Source organism: Mesoplodon mirus, assembly GCF_964341445.2.
Source record: "Mesoplodon mirus genome assembly, chromosome: 9".
Lineage (NCBI taxonomy): Eukaryota > Metazoa > Chordata > Mammalia > Artiodactyla > Ziphiidae > Mesoplodon > Mesoplodon mirus.
In genome coordinates, this window is record NC_138985.1 from 101,281,116 (window position 1) to 101,300,687 (window position 19,572).

The 19,572-nt window shown below is 37.8% G+C and overlaps 1 protein-coding gene across 8 annotated transcripts in view; it reads left to right on the forward strand.

The window, feature by feature from the left end:
• The window catches only part of LOC309810440 (putative RNA-binding protein Luc7-like 2), a 56,524-nt gene extending 42,795 nt beyond the window's left edge, over positions 1 to 13,729 (forward strand). For all 8 annotated transcript variants that reach the window (XM_082632457.1, XM_082632460.1, XM_082632458.1 and 5 more), the window contains 5 exons: positions 1,326 to 1,502; positions 2,921 to 3,012; positions 5,243 to 5,272; positions 8,903 to 9,094; positions 12,739 to 13,729. In XM_082632457.1, the coding sequence (XP_082488583.1) occupies positions 1,326 to 1,502; positions 2,921 to 3,012; positions 5,243 to 5,272; positions 8,903 to 9,094; positions 12,739 to 12,916 (669 nt within the window). In that variant the 3' untranslated portion in view covers positions 12,917 to 13,729. The remainder of the gene's footprint in view (positions 1 to 1,325; positions 1,503 to 2,920; positions 3,013 to 5,242; positions 5,273 to 8,902; positions 9,095 to 12,738) is intronic.
• The last annotated feature ends 5,843 nt before the right edge of the window (positions 13,730 to 19,572 follow it).

A 19,572-nucleotide genomic window follows, 5' to 3' on the forward strand; every position in this document is an offset into this window, starting at 1 on the left:
TTCAATGTGTATTTCTTAAAAACAAGGATATTTTATTATATAACCACAGTACAATTATCTGAATTAAGTAACATTGATACAGTACTATTAATTAATCTGAAGACTTTGTTCAGTTTTTGCCAGCTGTCCCAATAATGTTTTCAGAAAAGAAAAATTTTTTTGTTTAAGATCCAGTCCAGGATCACGTATCGCAGTTAGTTACGTTTCTCTAGTCTAATATAATCTGGTACGTCAGTCTTTGTCTTACATGATCTTGACAGTTTTGAAAAGTATAGGCTAGTTATTCTGTAAAATGTCCTTCACTTTGGATTTGTCTAATATTTCTTTCTCATTAGATTTTTGAGAGGAATACCACTGAAATAATGTTACAGCCTTACCAAAAGGCATGTGTTAGTGGTTTGTTCATTTCTGGTGATGTTACCTATTTTTCCACTGTGAAGTTACTGTGTTTCCCTTTTGTAATTAATAAGTGTCTTGGTATTGACATTGTAAGTATTCTGTTTTTCATTGCGTCTTGATCCACAGGTTATAGCAGCTGTTGATGATTTTCATCTGAATCTGTTGACTCCTTTTTAAAGAATTTTCCTGTAGATTCTGTCAAGCGGTGTCCACTTATATCTCCTTAGCAAAAGCTACATGGAAGCTTGGAAACGTAATGTTTTTAGCTGGCCATGCTGCCGCCTCAAGCAAAAATCAGAATTCTGTTAATAAGGGAAAAGAGTAGAGTGGATGTGCAAATCCACTAATACTTATTATTTCATTAATGAGCTTAATAAAATGATTTGAGTACAAGACATCTCAATCTCCGTAAGACACCTTTCATCTTTGTCTTTAGAGCTACTCTGTTTGATGGGAAGTCTTATCATTTGTACGCCCTCTCTGCATTTACATAGGGGGGAAAATGATATGTGGGCAAGAAGGCCGTGGAAGGAAGCTGTAATAGTAAGGAAGACATGCATTGCTTTTCCCCAAGCACGGGCGACGCTTCTTCCTTGATCCTTCACTGACGTATACTTTTGGGGTTGCTACATCTCATTTTTAACGAAAATTACAGAAAACAGAACATTGAGAAAACCTTTTAAGAAAGTTGTATCATGTTACTGTTATGGTATTTCTTGACCAAAGAGGCTCTGATCTTTCATTTCCAGTGGAGAAGTCCCCAGGACAGAGGATCGGGGTAATGGGGAATCTATAATATTCGTGACAAAATAGTCATGCTTTTGTGTGTTCATGAGAAACATTTTTGGTATAAACATAGTGTATTTTGTGTAATTGTATGATTTTAATGCGGTTTATATGAACATTGTTTCTGTCACTTTTTTTAGGAAGTTTATCGGAATTCTATGCCAGCTTCCAGTTTCCAGCAGCAGAAACTTCGAGTCTGTGAAGTTTGCTCTGCCTATTTAGGTCTTCATGATAATGACAGACGACTGGCTGATCATTTTGGGGGTAAACTGCACCTGGGATTTATTGAAATAAGAGAGAAGCTTGAAGAATTAAAGGTACATTGGTAAATTAATACCCCTCACTTTATCCAATATAGTCACTCATTCTTTTGATCTGTGTAAGTTGTCTTTTTGTGTAGTATTCTTGACTGATTCTAGACTATTCTTAACTGTGATTCTGTTAACAATTCATACTGAATAGTGTAGGATTGTAAATGGAAATGTAGCTTGTTTAATGGATGATATCTGAGAAACAGACTTTTAAAATCTTCTTATTCTAGGAGGAGGTACTATTTTGTCTTGGATAAGATGTTGAATTAGGGAGGAACCTTGCAAACTGGGTTCTAAAATAATGCCTAAAATTTCCAGTGATACTTTCTTTTTTTAATAAAACGAATAGTAATTTAATATGATATTTACTTTAAAGGAAGATTGAAAAAATGATCCAATATTTATTTGAAATATTTTGCAGTTCACTAAATAGCAAACTTGTAGGACCTCTAGTTTTATGCTTTTGCCCCCATTTCAGAAAGGACTTAGAAACCTATTTTTTTTTAAAAAAGGACAGTCACTGTTGCTTAAATATATAGGCTGTTGTGAGAAAGGCAACACAGCTCTTACTCGTCTGCTGAGTTCTGAGAAGATAAGCAAACCAAAAAAAAGGATATTTCTAAAGAGGTGAACATAAGCAGAGTCAATGGAAAGGATCAATTTACTTTTCAACAATCTGATGTGGCTAGTTTTTTTAAAAAATTGTGGCACTGTAACATTTTGTCATGAATTGAGGACTGTCTCAAAGATGGTAAGCACTGGGAAGTGACTTTTTGTGCAGTTATCACTGAAATTAACCCAGGATCCATAGTTTGACATTTAGAATAATGTGGAATCAGAATCACCTAGACACGTCTCTATATTTGTAGTTAACTGTGAGCTCGTCCCAGTATTTGGAGTAGCTAGGATGACCTTGGGTAAAGTTTTTGAAATTACAAAAAGAGTTTACTATAGCAAATGATTGTTTGGCTTGAAGTTAAAACTCAAAAATGGTACCTAATTGGGAACCTTTGCAAATACAGACCTAGCAACAGAACTGTTTAGCATTTCACTGGTATTTTTTAAAAGCATCAGCCTCAGGATTGTAACTAGAAGTCAACAGAAGACATTTCTATATTGGAAATCTTTAAAGAGTTTAGAATTTAGAAGACGTTAAGAGGAGAAAAATCTCGTGAAAGTGACTTTGAAATATTAAGAAGTCATGGAGAAACATGAAATTTTATATGGAAGGGGGGAAAGCGTTTGGAAACCAGACTTGTAAGTCTTAATCGCTTAATGATTATACCTGGCAAAACTTCAAAATGAATTCTTATTAAAAACTTTAATGTTAGATATGGTAAAGTTTAGGATAATGCTCACTAAGAATGGGCCCAGTAAATAATGCTTCTCATTTAGTATTATTTGAACTGTCATTGTTTTTTAAGAGAGTTGTAGCTGAGAAGCAGGAGAAAAGAAACCAGGAACGCCTGAAAAGAAGAGAAGAAAGGGAGAGAGAAGAAAGGGAGAAGCTGAGGAGGTATGGAGTAATTAATTGAGTAGTCCAAGTATCTGAAGTTGAACATCCCTGGTTCTAAAAAGAGATGTGATTATGCAAGGTTGTAGATGTTTAATAAATCTGGACATGAGAAATTTCTGTTTACTCTTAAAAATATTACCGTGTGAAATAATGTTTATTCAAGTATGTTAACTTATGGCTGTTTAAGTTAAGGAGATTTCCTTCAAAATGTATGGAAGAGGGAATAAAGATTGCTTCACATCTGTATGTTTAGTAAGATTTATAACAAGGCCCTTTCCTAGCCCTCTGATTTTCATAATGGGCTAGCTTTGTACCAGGCTGGCATGGAACTATTTTATGATACATACTTGTGGATAGAAGGTTTGGGTATTTTTTTGTCTGCTTCTTTCATTGATTATTTTACATTGTACTTTGATTCTGTATTTCTTCAATTTAGGAGCTATAAACTGTTAAAATTTTTATTCATTTATTAATAGCTAAACACAGTTCTTTTTATATTGACATATTAGTTGATAAATTCGTATTCTTCATATTTAGAATGTTTACATGTTCTGGGTCACTTTTACCCATTGGCAGCAAGTTGTGTGGCATCATGTTTATAAATTCAGCAATTTTCAGATGGAGGAGTATGCCACAAAACATTTACCTGTAGTTCTAACTTAATAGTGTTCCCTTAATTGTATTACGTATCTCTGAAATTTAAATACCTTCTCTTCAGCAGATGTCCCTAAATTAATTAAAATCTTTGATAATACAGGACTAGGTTATGTCAGCTTCTTCCAGGCTTTGATCGTGTTACACTCAGTCTATTTCAAGACATTTAAACTGACTTCATTTGTGTTACATGGCTTGTAACAGGTAATCTTTTTGCCCTGTAATGACAAAACAAAACAAAGCTACATATGGACATGTTCCTATTTAGAGGAACTGTTGTCATTCTTCCGTTGATATATATGTTCTTCATTTACTGGTAAATTTTACCTCAGAGCTTTGTCTCCGTTCTCTTTTGTGTGTACTAAGTTTCTGTGGGAATATTGCCCAGTATTGTAATATTTAAGACAATATGAATGGTATTTGAAATCTCAGTTTAAGTTAAAATTCAACAGAATATAGTGCCACTAGTATAAACTATTCAACTGAGGTGACAAGTCAAACGAGAAAAAGAATTCTTTGCAGGACTACGTTTTCACATATGTAAAGATAAGGAGAAAGTACATCACGTCTCACTCCTTTAATGACAGATGGCACATTGCCTTTAACACTGGTTATAAAATGTTAACACTGTTTCAGAAATGTTAAAACAAATTTTTTTTTAACTATCTGTGAACTTGAGGACCTAAGTATGGAAGATGAGGAAATTACTAGTAAGTACAAAATGACACACACAATGGGATTCCAACTATGGTATTTAAAAGGATAATGACAAAAATTACTGTCACTTGATGCTTATTATGTGTCAGCCACTGCACTAAGAATTTACCTATATTCATCGAATACTTGAAAGCCCCCTGTGAAATTTTTATTACTACCCCTCTTTTGCAAATGACAGACTAAGCTGAGGGAAGATACATAATCTGCCCAGGCCACACAGATAGTGAGTGATGGAAACAGTTAAGATTTACTTACATCAGGCTGAATCCGAAGTCATGCTGCAACCATGGTATATATTCTCCACCAAAAGCCCCCTGTGACTTCCCAGTAACCGTAATATTAGCTATTACTGTCTGTTGAGCTTTAATTGTGTGCTAGGAAATATGAAGAGTACTTTATATGAGTATTGTATGTCGTATTAAGAAACATTGTACGATTGAATTCAGTGTTCTAGGGATTGTATAGTATGAGGTGATAATTACAAAGTATTGTCTCACAGATTAGAAATTTTATTCTGTTCCCTGAGGGAAAGAAGAAATGACAGAGATACAAATAACAAAGAATTTTTTCCAGGTTGGGAGGTGGTTTTTGGAGATTTAGTGAGTTGTGTTGTTTTAGTCTTCTAGGAGCATATTCTTTTTTTTTAGAGCCAGGTAGCCTAGTTAAGGAGTATGCCAAAGTGGGGAAGTCTGTAAAGTTTGTGGTGCCTTTTGGAAAAATTTGTGTACATACATACAAGCCTTATATTTATAAAATTAATATAAAAATTAGAAGTGAGGATGTAATTTTAACAGTACATTTGTACCTTTTCTTCCTTCTTTATAGTTACTTTTCTAAAAATAGATTTTTTTTTTTTTAGGTCTCGATCACATAGCAAGAATCCTAAAAGGTAGGTATTATACAAGATAAGTTGTGAAGCTGTGTTTTCCAAAGGTAGTTTTTTATAGATTAAATATCTTTCTTAAAATGAATGAGAATTAATTAGTACTCTTAATTCTTTTGTAGCTCACATTTGAGCAGTGTCATTTGAGAAGTTGGTCAGAAGATACTCATGAGCTACAATTTAGTTTTATCAGAGTAAAATCACAAAGTGCCCTGGAGTTATAGAGAAAGCTAAAAATATTTCAGACTATTTTATTAAAATCTTCTTTAGAAGCTCAGAGTAAACATGTGACGGGATTTATTTTTAAAAATCAATTTGGGTGGTATATCTAAGAAACACCTTGAGAGGTTGTACCTGTTCAAAATATAAATAAATAGTTGGATACATTTTGAATGAGGGAGTCCATGGTGCGTTAATTAAGGGGGAAATGAAAATGTTTAGTTTGCACCCAATCTAGACTTTGAGTTGAGTTTATTACTTCTCCCCTTGTACAGTGATCCCAAAAAGCTTTAAAGGGGCATTTTTAAAATGCCCCTTTAACTAGGAAGAGGACAAGATAACACTTTGTTTTGACCTTTGGCACTAATATTTGTGGGCTTTTTGAAGCTTCTTTTTTTAATACAGTTTTTACTAGTTTCTGACAATTTTTCTCTTTCTAAGGTAAGGAAACACGGTGCACTTCATCCTTCTTAGTTCTTCACTTGCTGTTCTCTCATTCCTGTCCTGAGCCTTTCTTTCTTTTTTTAAAAATAAATTTATTTTATTTTTGGCTGGCTTGGGTCTTCATTGCTGCGTGCGGGCTACTCTTCGTTGTGGTGCGCGGGCTTCTCATTGCGGTGGCTTCTCTTTGTTGCCAAGCACGGGCTCTAGGCGTGTGGGCTTCAGTAGTTGTGGCACGCAGGCTCAGTAGTTGTGGCTCTTGGGCACAGGCTCAGTGGCTGTGGCGCAGGGCTTAGTTGCTCGGCAGCATGTGGGATCTTCCCAGGCCAGGGCTCGAACCCGTGTCCCCTGCATTGGCAGGCGGATTCTTAACCACTGCATCACCAGGGAAGTCCCCTGACCCTTTCTCATGAGTCCATGCCTATGCAGAATGCCCTTTCTCACTTTTTTCAAATCCTACCATTCCTTATTCAAATCACATTTCTTTTTTGAAACCTTCTGAGTATTCTTGACTGAAGAGTAACTGTTTCCCAAGAACTTTTTCCCTGTAAACTAGAGCATTTGTTATGAAAGAAAAACCTTGTTTCTATTAGATGTCCCTTAACTACTTTTTAGCATCTTTCAGTGGTATTTCTGCTTAAAACACTAAAAAAACTAAGGCATTAAACAGGACCAGTTGTGTCAGCTAATTTGTATTGTTGTTGAGTTTTTCAATCCAGGATGAGAAGTAGAAATATTAAATGATGATACTGTTCTTTTTTTACTGGTTGGTTAATGCAAGCTTCTCCCTTCGTTGAAGAGAGATTTAAACTCTTTGTACATAAAACATCTTTAGATATTCAGGCCAGAAATTTAATTTCTACTACTCTAGTCCAAGCCACTTCTTACCTCACTATTTACAATAGCCTCTTAAGCAATTTCTTAATTTCTGTTTCTGTTGTCCACTTTCCTTCGCTTCAGTCTGTTTTTTACATATCGGCCAGAATGAATTGTTTAAAAAGTGAAATAGATCCTATCAGCCCTGTCTTCAAACCCTCTAAAGGTAATTCTATTTCATTCCTAGGAGAAGTTGAAATCCTCACCATGGCTTTATAGAGTGATCAGTGTGCCCTAGGGTAGTTACAGTTTATTTCTTGTCTCAGCATATTTATTAATAGCTCCCCCTTTCCCTCTGTATAATTTAATGTTGAGACCATCCTGGTTTGAATGACAAAGTACTTGGTCATCCTGCTTGTTAGACTCTTAATATTACTCTGCCTTGCTAATTTCATTGCAGCCAAAAGGGTTTCTTCTATTCTTTTGACATGTTGAACTTTCTCTCACTTCAGGGCCTTTGCACCCATGTTCCCCCTACCTGAAGCAGTCTTCTCTGAGCTGGCTGATTAGCTGATTTCCTTACTTCATTTCATCTCTGCTTAAACGGGATTTTATAAGAAAAGCCTTTCCTGCCTATTTGGTACAAAAGATGACCACCTCGTTTCGTTCTGCATTTTTACCCTTCTTAATATATCATTTCTTTATTCCCTGACCTATCTTTATTTACTGCCTGCGTATCTGTGTAGGCCTCTTTCCGGAGTATAAGCTCCCTGAGGTTAAGGACTTTATTTGCTGCTCCGTCTCCCCAGTACCTAGAGCAGTGCAGTAGACACCCAGTAAATGGTTTTACTAGACGATTATTGTCTAATCTAGTAAAATGAAATTATGCGTTGGGAGAAATAATTTGTTATAACAGCTCAAAGTGAGTGATAAAAGAAAATATCATTTGATAAAAACTTGTATGGAATGAATTTTATCTTTTCCCTCTGTTTCTTTTCAGAAATATTTAATTGTGAAAGTACTCTATTCAGCTGTGGTTGATACTAGGTCCACAATATGTCCTTTCTTTGAATATAATGTTGATATAAGCTGAATAGTTTTAAATGTTAACAAGATCATCATTTGAAAATAAACTCAATTTGTAAATTACATCATCTGAATAATGTGCTTTTGAACTTACTCTTCTCATAATTTGATTAAATACCTCATTCTTTAAAGTGACTTAATTTTTAAAAGAGCTTTACTGAGGTTTAACTTACACACCATGCCGTAAGTTTACCCGTCTAAGTGTGCTTGTTTAATGATTTTCAGTAAATTTGTACAGCTGTCACAATCCAGTTTAGAATGTTTCCACCACTTTTAAAGTGGTTGTTAACAAAATTCATACCTTTCTTCCCCGTTGTTTTCCCTCAAATGTTTTACGTCCTCTATATATGCCATCCCCATCCTGGCCGCAGACACAATACACAAGTTAGTTTTGTGACCCAGTGGAGGCTACAGAAGTGTTTTTCCTTCTCTGTACACCTACAAAAAAAAAGTAAATACTTTTTTTTTTTTGCAGTTAAAGTTCTCTGAAATGATTTATGCATGTTAATTTTTTTCTCCCAAATAAATTATGTAATACTTGAATAGAGAACTGTCTTAACTGTTTTGCTTACACTGACAAGGCGCATTGTGGGCATTTAAACTTATTTCAGTGGTCATATAACCTTTCCAATTCAGCAAGTTAGTAACTTTATCCTAAACAATATTCTTTCTCATGTGTCTCCTCCTTTCTGTCCATGTTCATCAGGTACATACTTTGTTTCTAAAGTGTACTAAAAATCTTAGAAGTTTAAATGAAATTGTCCGTAAAGCATCTAGATAATACAATCCCTGGCATGTAGTAGTGTTACAGATTGTTCCCTTCATAAAAAATATTCCTGATGTAAATTTATACAACACTGATTGACCTCTGAGAACTAATGTTTAATTTTTATTTCAAAATTCTAGTATGTACTTATTAATATACCAGCAATTCATTTTAGCATAGATTTAGCTGATTTGAAATAGTATTGGCATTAAGTAAGGCTACTGAGGGATAGTTTCTTTTTAAAGAGGAGGCTTTAGTAAATGAGAAATGTAGTGCCAACAAAGCTAAAAACTAAATATCTTTTGTAGATCCAGGTCCAGAGAGCATCGCAGACATAGGTCTCGCTCCATGTCACGGGAACGGAAAAGGAGAACTCGATCCAAATCCCGGGAGAAACGCCATCGCCACAGGTCCCGCTCCAGCAGCCGTAGTCGCAGCCGCAGCCACCAGAGAAGTGGGCACAGTTCTAGAGACAGGAGCAGAGAGCGATCCAGGAGGAGGTACTGAGGTCCATAGGAGGATATGGAACTACCTTTACGGTTTAGACTTGGAATACTAGTGGTTTGAACTTGGCATCTGCTAATTTGTACACATTTGTGTGTGAGTGTATAACATTTTTTTCCTGATTATATGGGTAGTTCAGAAAGAATATACTTATGAGCAAGAGTAAGAAATTGGAACCAATATGTGCAGAGGTTATTGCTTTTCTCTGCTTAGTGTGTCTTGGGAAAAAGTACTTTATGGGCAAATAATTTTAGGTACCAATACTGTTAGAGCTTTTCCAGTATGTATTGGTGAATTAGGGACTCTGAGAAGTCCTTTCATTAAGAGTTGTCTGACTTACTGCTTTCTAAACTTCTTTGAGCTGGTGTACTTTTTCAGAGCAGACACATTCAGTATATTCTTGTTTATTCTGCACTATAGATATGCATTGTTATATACAGTTAGTTGGGCAGGGCAGGTTCAGAATTTTAAAGGAAGTTAGACGTCATTGGCATGAAAATTCAAAACGTGCAAGGAGAGCAGACCCAGGGTGAGGTATGTTTTAAGGACTTGAATATCTAATCAGGACAAAGGATTAGAATGTGGTGGAGCCTTAAGCACTCATGGTCTGTATAGACCAAGCTCCCCGAACTTCTCAGGTCCCATTATGGCCCTTAAGCCAGGTCATTTCTATGGAACAGAAACATTTTTTGAGTGCCTAGTATCTGTTAATCTTAAGTTTTCTATGGATTACTCCACATAAAGTCCGTGATAAATTTTTAGCAGCTTTCTGCAGATTTTTTTTTTCCCCTCAGCTAGCCATTCCCCAAAACTGCTCACAAACTGCGTTGGATATAATAGGCTCTTTTATTTATTCCGTATATTCTTGCCTTGTTCCAAGTAGGTTCCCTCCCCCACCCCCAGCTTTACTGAGGCATAATTGACAAAGTAAGTTGTAAGACACGTGAAGTGCGCATTGTGGTCATTTGCTCTCCACATACCTTGTGAAAGGATTCCTTCCGTCTAGTTAGTTAACACCTCCGTCACCTCACATATATTTTTATTGTTTTTGGTGAGAACATTTAAGTTCCACTCTCTTAGAAAACCATGTAGTTCTTCAGGTGACTTTAAATCAGTAATAATTGTATACTTTCTACTGTATTACAAAAATAAGTATAATGTAGTTGAGCAGCTTTATTCAAGTGAGTTAGGACACAGGACTAATAACATCTTTGACAATAATGAGCACTAACAAAGTGCTAAACTGGATATCAGAGTAAATAATACAGGAGCTTAGATGAGGGAAGTACCAGAGTAATAAAAAATGGCTTCATGGAATAGCCTAAAACCTAGAGTGGGTATAATCCGATTGGTAAAACCAGGTAGGAAAAATATTCTGGGTATTATAGGCAAATGCAGAGAATGAGCAGGGAATTTATGAGGGCAGAGCTCCGCGTGGTGTGATTCTAGGCCACTTATCTCATTCTTAAAACTAGGCACACAGTACAGTGTCCAGAAAAATACATTTAAAACAATTCTTCAGGAATCTTACCTGCACTGTAAATTTTAAGAATCATTTTGCTGGCTGGTAGGTCTAGATAATTTCTCTTGTCAACTTGGCTACCTGTCATTTTTTCTGATGTCTCTGAACTCTTAAATGTCGTTTTTGGTGGTAGGGATGGAGAAGATGGGCATGAAGTCTCCTCTTCTGGGACCTAGTCCCTAATGTTTCCTCTGTTAATGAAGATACATAGGAAATTTCTCCACCATACCACCTGACACCCCTCATCTAGTATTTTCAGCATGTTGTTAATAAAGAGGGTTATTTTTGTAAAATTCTTTCTGTTCCCAAGAGCACTTCTAATCTTGATACTCAAATTACTTTTTCAAAGCAATATTTTGTTTTTTTGCCAAAAATTAGCAGACAATTACTACAGTCTACAGTTACTGTATAAAAGAGAATATCAAGTTATTGCTACATAGTAGTTGAGTTTAAATTTCAAGGTAAGCCCCAGTTAAAGGTCTTTATAACTTGCCGTTCTCCTGCTCCAACTGTGAGGTACTGGTCTCCAATATAAGTAGATTCTGCTTGTGGCCTTTCCGGGTAACAGTTACCCTTGGTAAATGAGGACCGTTTGCATTTTTCTGCTGCCTGCTGTGTTCAGACACATACAGTGCAGACTTCAGAGTCAGACTACTTGGATGAAAGTGGCGTTGGCCAAATTATCTAATTACCCCTCCTGTCTTTCCTTATCTACTTAGTAGAAGGGTGCTTGCTTCATCAGGATTATTGGTAGTTTGAGTGAAATACTGAGTGAAAACTGCTTCTGTAATAAGGACACTGTAATCTCTGGCAAAATACTAGTTGATACTTAACAGTTTGTTATTATTTCTCTGGGACTTACCGGCAGTGCGTGTCCTTATTCTTAGGCATCATCTCAATCGTCTCTCTTCATATTCCATTCCTACAAAGACATGGATAGGAATGTGCACTGTATGAATTAACACATTATTTTTAAATTAAGCTTATTAAAACCTTAATTAAGTAGAATGCCAGAAATTGACATTTAATCTTTCAACCTTTTCGGTTTAATCCTTTTTAAATGTATTTCTAAAACTGGGTAGTAGGGTAGTACTTTTTCCCCTGCCTTAGAAGTTGAAAGTATTACTTAATCAGACCTCAGATCCTAATTCTGAACGTGGGTTAAGTGAGAGAATTATGTAAAAGTACCGTGTCACCTGTGAAGAACCAAATAAATGTAATATGTTACTGATTTATTCTAGATGTTGAAGGTGTTGAAGATTCCATATTAATTCTGATCCCCTAATGTCCTTTGGGTGTCCTTTTGATTGAATCTCTGGTATGAGCTTATTACCTTTCTTCTTGACTTGGGTATGGGAATGGAAAGGTGGTATTAAACAGTTACAGTTAATCAAGATTTATTACAGTGTGATCATCTTTCTCTGTCTTCGGATTTTTTTGTCGGTTGAATGAGCTAACTCAGCAGGAATAAAGCAGAGTTTTAAAATAATAAATGGTTGCTTAAAGCCATATCATTGAGTAGTTCTCTTACCTGAGTGTTGGCAGACTGTTGCCTGCAGGCCAAATGTGGCTCCACAGCCTGTTTTTATACAGCCAGGGAGCTATGGATGATGGTTTTTATATTGTTAAGGGGTTGACAAAAAGAAAAGGAAGAGTATACCACACTCACATGACCTGCAACACCTAAAATATTTATCCCTCTGGGCAGACAGCAAAGAGAAAAGGGTTCCTGACCCCCTGTCCTAAGCCACTGATTTCCATCTGATTGGGAATCTGCATTCTATTATATATTCTTAAAATACTGGATAACATCTTTAAGGTATTGTCTATATATTATTTTTATATTAAATATGTTTGCTATGAACTGGAGAAGCTTTAGGGTTGCCTCTAAGATAATGAGAGTGTCCTGTAAATCATTTTGGCTTATGGTTTTTGACCCTTAGCTATTTGTCTGCACCCGTCTCTTTGTTTTAGTACCCTTATCAAATACAGTAGTGCTCTTTTCTTGGATGCATTCTGTATATCTTCAGCTAATCAGTACCTTAATATTTATCCGATTCTTTCATTTGGATTTTGGGTTTCCCAACACATTTTGCTCCTCAAATTAATATTTTTCAGATCCTCAAAAGAGAGATTCAGAGAACAAGACTTAGCATCACGTGACAGAGACAGGAATTCAAGAGACAGATCACCTCGTGACAGAGATCGAAAAGATAAGAAGCGGTCCTATGAGAGCGCTAATGGCAGATCAGAAGACAGGAGGAGCTCTGAAGAGCGCGAAGCAGGGGAGATATAATTAGCTGTGTACATATCCTCAATCCTTAAGCTTCCTCTGGAGTTACATACTATTGTTTAGTTTACAGCTGTTCAGGGTGACACAGTGAGCAGTTCCAGACACCGATCCAGCTAGGCTAGGTGTATAGCATCTAACTTGATTTGAACTTGTTTTCTTTGATGAAGCCTAAAACTACATCCATAGTTTCTGGTGAACTTGTAATACACTTCTGAAAGTACAGTTTTATATAATAAGATGCTGATGTCTTTATTCTTTCTAGTAGGAGTGATAGTGAATGAATTGTGTTACTTGCCTTGGGATTTTTTGAACATTTGTAAAATGCTGTCTTCCTTTCTCGTCCAAAAAACAGCAACTTTGGGAATTTCTTTTTAATCCTTTTTCCTTTGACTCTGTATCCCCTGATACCTCTACCCTCTAATTGTAAGAGAAAGGGGTGCAGGGAAGCAATATAACTTCTGTTCTGAGGTTCTATTCCCATTATTAATTACTAGCTGATTACAGTTCACAACATTTATACTGGAATGTATGCTGGAGAAGTTTAAAATACTGGGAGTTTTGTTTGTCTAACGGTGCCTATTTTAGAGTGGGAAGTTGAACAGCTGTTGCATTACATGCTTTGCTTTTTTATTGAAATTTTGAAATCAAACGTCTTGATTTTTCTGTTCTATTGAATAGCTACATTCAGGATGTTTTGAGATGGGGGGTGGGGGCAGGGACTCTTTCATAAGCACTTCTTGTTTTATTTTGTGTGTGTGGAGTATAAAGATTACACCCTTATTGTAAAAAATAATAAAATGAAAATCACCACCACCATCATTAAACTGTAACTTGTCTAGTAAATTGTCCCTAGAACTACTTGCTGTGGCCATTTCTATTCTGTTACTAATAGTGCCTTACTGTGCAAGGCACCAAAGGAAATAAATATATACTTACACATTCAAGATGAATTGTTGCTCCACCTGGGCCCTTGCTGGCTATATTCCAGCTACTTCAGGACTGTCTGTAACAACCGCTGTAGAGAAGGACCAGACCTGCAGAAGAAATTGAGTTTATTTGTTTTGTTTTTCTTCACATTGAGCAAATTGAAATAAAAACATGGTGTAACCAGTGTAATGAGACTAACGATTTCTGCATTGAAAAGCTATATACCCACTCGTGTTTAAACAGTAGTTAAAACTTGCGATTCTGGAAAAACAAGAATATAATGAAATAAGGGTCTGTGAGTGAGTATAGTTAAATTTCTATCTTTAGTTCCGTATGTTTAACAAATTTGTTGTGACAGGAATGTAAGCCTCAGAAACTGAAACTAATCATTTTAAGTGACATCAGGTTTACATCTAAAGGGGACAGACCTCAAGTTCCCAGTTTACCAAGTTGTGCCTCATTAAATGAGGTTTTCCTGCCATATTTGGTTCCACGCATTCAGTTCATACAAAGATTTATCTGAGACCCAGCTGCATCAGTACCCATTTATTTTTGGTTGCTCAGAAATTGTTTGTTATCTACTTTGTTCCTAGTGGTCTGTGCTGTTCTCTTCAATCCTTAAAAGCACTTTAGACTTAGTACCTTAGGGTGTGGAGTGAGGTCCAAAAGGTTAAGCTGGCAGGTGCAAGGAAGGCTGTCTGGAACCTGACCCGTCATGGTGATATATGTGGAGTTAAACACCACATATCTAAGTGGCCACCAACAAACAGGTCAGCAATAGCCCGTGAAGGACATCGTCATCATCCAGGGGCTGGGCCCCATGGCGGATCACCTCACCTGCGTGTTCCTGGACTGAATAACCCCATTTTAAAAGATCCTTTTAGAACAATTCTGTGGCTTAGATACTGCTAGTGTTTGTTTTTAATTTATTTTATTTATTTATTGGGCTGCATTGGGTCTTCGTTGCATTGCACAGGCTTCTCATTGCAGTGGCTTCTCTTGTTGCAGAGCATAGGCTCTAGGCATGCAGGCGTCAGTAGTTGTGGCTCGTGGGCTCTAGAGCTCAGGAGTTGTGGCGCACGGGCTTACTTGCTTTGCAGCATGTGGGACATTCCTGGAGCAGGGCTCCAACCCGTGTCCCCTGCACTGGCAGGTGGATTCTTAACCACTGTGCCACTAGGGAAGTCCCACCGCTAGTATTTGGACTTCACAGTAAATGTACATTTTTGATAGGCATCCTTGAGCTGGGGTAACCATTCTGAGTTAGAATAACCCTAAAGTCTCTCTCATACACCATTTGGTATTTTTTTGTTATCTTTAGAGAAAGTTTAGTCACATTTACAAGAACATTTGATCCTCGGGGGATGGTATGCTAAGTATTTTCCTTCAATAAGACCCTCATTTTAGGGACTTACGGTGGCGCAGTGGATAACAATTGGCCTGCCAGTGCAGGGGACACAGGTTTGATTCCTGGTCCGGGAAGATCCCACGTGCCGAGGAGCAGCTAAGCCCGTGCGCCACAACTACTGAGCCTGTGCGCCACAACTACTGAGCCCACCTGCCACAACTACTGAAGCCCACAGGCTTAGAGCCTGTGCACCGCAACAAGAGAAGCCACCACAAGGAGAACCCTGTGCACTGCGACGAACAGTAGCCCCCGCTCGCCAAAACTAGAGGAAGGCTGCACGCAGCAACAAAGACCCAACACAGCCAAAAATTTAAAAAACAACAACAACAAAAAGATTTAATTTTATTTAAGACCCTCATTTTACTGTCAGCAAGCATTTTCCCCAAAGCTGCATTGCTGAGCTGTATCAACAGTATCAACTCAAAAGAAAAAACCCTCCATTTGTAAGGAGACTTGTTTTTTCCCAGTAAGACTTTCTTACCTTTCTGATAAAAAGTTAAACCTTAGTTTTAGGGTTGATTTATCAAGTTCCTGGTATTTTTACCCTCCAAGTTCCATTTTAAGAGCCTACTTTCATATACAATTTCGTAACAGCTTTCAACATCAGCCCTTTGAGCCAGAGCCCAGCATGCATTACAGTTCTGTCATTCAAGGTAGTAATTTGTCATTCATTGTGGCAAATGTAATTTGTCATTCAGTATGGTACCTTTTCAAAAGGGTAGTGTTAGGTAACAGCCCATCATTGTAAGTTTTTATAAACAAATGTTGGAGATAGTCTAAAATCGTAAGTACTTACAGGGTTTAACATTAAAGATCCAAGTAAATATTACATAACTTAATAAAACTTAATGCACATTTAAGGTAGATACTCAACTAAGAACAGGTACAGCTATGCAGATTGTTAAGCCATTGAAACATACCCCTCGGTAATTAGCTGCTGCCCTGAGCTTCCTGCATGCCTCCCCCACCCCCAAACCATCCTTGCATCTCTTAGGTTTAGGTCTGGTGCAGCTGAGAATCTTCAGAACCTTGATCCAGCACAATATGCTCTACTGATATTTTGGGGGAAATTTTCTTGTCTTTTTCCTATCTGGAAAAAAGCTGTTTACATCCATTATTCATTATACCTTGACTACTGGTATTCAGATTTTCCCAGGGTATAAATAATGCAATAAATACTAAGTTGTTCTTTCTTTTCATTGCCTGTTGCAATTTGAAAAGAAAAAAAATCTCACCTTCAGCAGAGTTGGGAAAGGCAGAAGAGGGCTGAGAACAGGGGTTTGATGGCAGAGGCAGACTGGGGGGGCTAGGCATGGGACTACCAGTAGAGTGGTGCTGGGGCCACAGGTGAGCAGGGCTCTGTGAGGTACTGGGGGCAGCAGATGTTTCAAAACTGTGAGGTGTACCTACATGTTCTCCAGGTACCAGCAGAAACCAGGATGTCAGAGGTTTTGGGTCTACAAGCAAACCTAGGGTCAGACCAAACTACATGCCAGTATGGCAGGGTTCTGGCTGAAAGCAAGGCATTCAGACGCACAGAACTGGGCTCTCAATCAAGGATCCAGCAAGGTGAGGCCATATAGGAAGTGCCAGCACCAGAATCTGCAGATAATGCTTTGGGAGAGGCTCCTAGGGTCCCAAACACAATGCACTCCTTTACCTGGATACTGTTGGGTGCTTGTAACAGAAGATCCAACTCAAACAGCCTTACACAAGGAAGGGTCTGTTGGCTCACATGATTTGAGTTCCATGTGACAGCTTCATTCTCAGGTTAGCACAGAGCCAGATATCCAGATGAAGAGAAACTTACCAAACCAGGTTCATCTTGCCTGACATTCAGGGAACTGAAACGCTGAGATTCCAAGGTTTGAGGCAAAGAGAGGATGTCTTCGCAAGTTAGCCGAGGTAGGAGATGGGAGAACCGATCTCAAGCCTGCCTCCCCGAAGGCCAGGGACTCTCAGGGTAGTGATGGGATGATGAATAAAGAAGCAGGGTGGCATGCTCTTGGATTGGAAAAATTAATATTGTTAAAATGGCCATACTACCCAAAGCATTCTGCAGACTTAATGCTATCCCTATCAAATTACCCATAACATCTTTCACAGAACTAGAACAAATAATCCTAAAACTCATATGGAACCATTAAAAGACCAAGAATTGCCAAAGCAATTCTGAAGAAAAAAAAGCAGGGGCATAACCCTCCCAGACTTTAGACACTACTACAAAGCTACAGTAATCAAAACAGTGTGGTATTGGCACAAGAGCAGACATGGATCAATGGAACAGAATAGAGCCCAGAAATAAACCCAAACACCTATGGTCAATTAATCTTCATCAAAGGAGGCAAGAATATACAATGGGAAAAAGACAGTCTCCTCAACAAGTGGTGTTAGGAAAACTGGACAGCCACATGTAAATCAAAGAGGTTAGAACACACCCTCTCACCATTACACAAAAATAAACTCAAAATGGCTTAATGACTTAAACAAGACACGATACCATAAAACTCCTAGAAGAGAACATAGGCAAAATATTCTCGGACATAAACCCTACCAATGTCTTTTTTTAGGTATCCCAAGGCAATAGCAATAAACCCCAAAATAAACAAATGGGACCTAGTGAAACTTACAAGCTCTTGCACAGCAAAGGAAACCATAAGCAAAACGAAAAGACAACCTACAGAATGGGAGAAAATACTTGCAAACAATGATCGACAAGGGTTTAATTTCCAAATTATACAAGTCATACAACTCAACAGCAAACAACCCAATCGAAAAATGGGCAGAAGACCTAAATAGACATTTATCCAAAGGAGACATACGGATGGCCAACAGGCACATGAAAAGATTCTCAACATTGCTAATTATTAGAGAAATGCAAATCAAAACTATAATGAAGTATCACATCACACCAGTCAAAATGGCCATCATTAAAAAGTCTACAAATAACAACTGCTGCAGAAAAGTGTGGAGAAAAGAATAGCCTCCTACACTGTTGTGGGAATGTAAGCTGTTGCAGCCACTGTGGAAAGCAGTACGGAGGTTCCTTAGAAAACTAAAAATAAAATTACCATATGATCCAGCAATCCCACTCCTGGGCATATATCCAGACAAAACTAATTCAATAACTACATGCACCTCTATGTTCATAGCAGCACTATTCACAATAGCCAAGACATGGAAACAACCTAAGTGTCCATGAATGGATAAAGATGTGGTATGTACATACAATGGAATATTACTCAGCCATAAAAAGAATAAAATAATGCGATTTGCAGCAACATGGATGCAACTAGAGATTATCATACTAAGAGAAGTCACAGAAAGACAAATACCATATGTGTGGAATCTAAAATATGACACAAATGAACCTATTTATGAAACAGAAGCACGGACATAGAACACACTTCTGGTTGCCAGGGGGAGTGGGTTGGGGGAGGGATTGAGCGGGAGGTTGGGCTGCGGAGATGTGAGCTTTCTGTTTGGTTTTTCTTTTTGGTTGTGCTACATGGCTTTTGGGATCTTGGTTCCCCGACCAGGCATCGAACCCAGGTCCCCTGCAGTGGAAGCACCGAGTCCCAACCACTGGACCTCCAGGGAATTCCCCGTAAGCTTTTATATAGAGAATGAATAAACAACAAGGTCCTACTCTATATCACAGAGGACTATATTCAATATTGGATGAAAAAACATAATGGAAAAGAATATAAAAAAGGTATATGTGTATAACTTCATCACTCTGCTGTCCCGCAATAATTAACACAACATTGTAAAATCAACTATTCTTCAATTAAAAAAACGGGGGCGGCGTGAGGTGTGTGGCGTGTGGGGAAAGGTGATTGGGAGAAGGTGCGGGAATCATTCTGCGCAGGCGTAACTAAGCTATAAGCCTCTGTACTTTGGAAAGTCACCGAGCAGGCACCCACGCATGCTCAGCTGCAGGGTGGGTGGTCCTAACCAGCCTTAACCGGCTCAGCTGCACTAGATGCAGTTGAGAGTCCACGTTTCTGGGAACTAACTCACACACACATCTTATTGTTCAGGCTATGGGCCTCTTAGAAGACATGCAAGTATTAAAACAACCTTGATCAGTGAAGGCAGGTGAAGTGGATTTGATTAATCCTCAGGCACCGTTTCAGTCCCCCAAATCTTATGATCATTCCTCCATCTTTTTTTATAACTTAAAAAAAATAAAGCATTAAAAAATTTTAAAGTTGTGTTTTTATTGGCTGCACTGAGTATGTGGGATTTTAGTTTCCCAAACAGGGATGGAACCCTCGCCCCCTGCAGTGAAATCGTGTTTTCTTAACCACTGGACCACCCG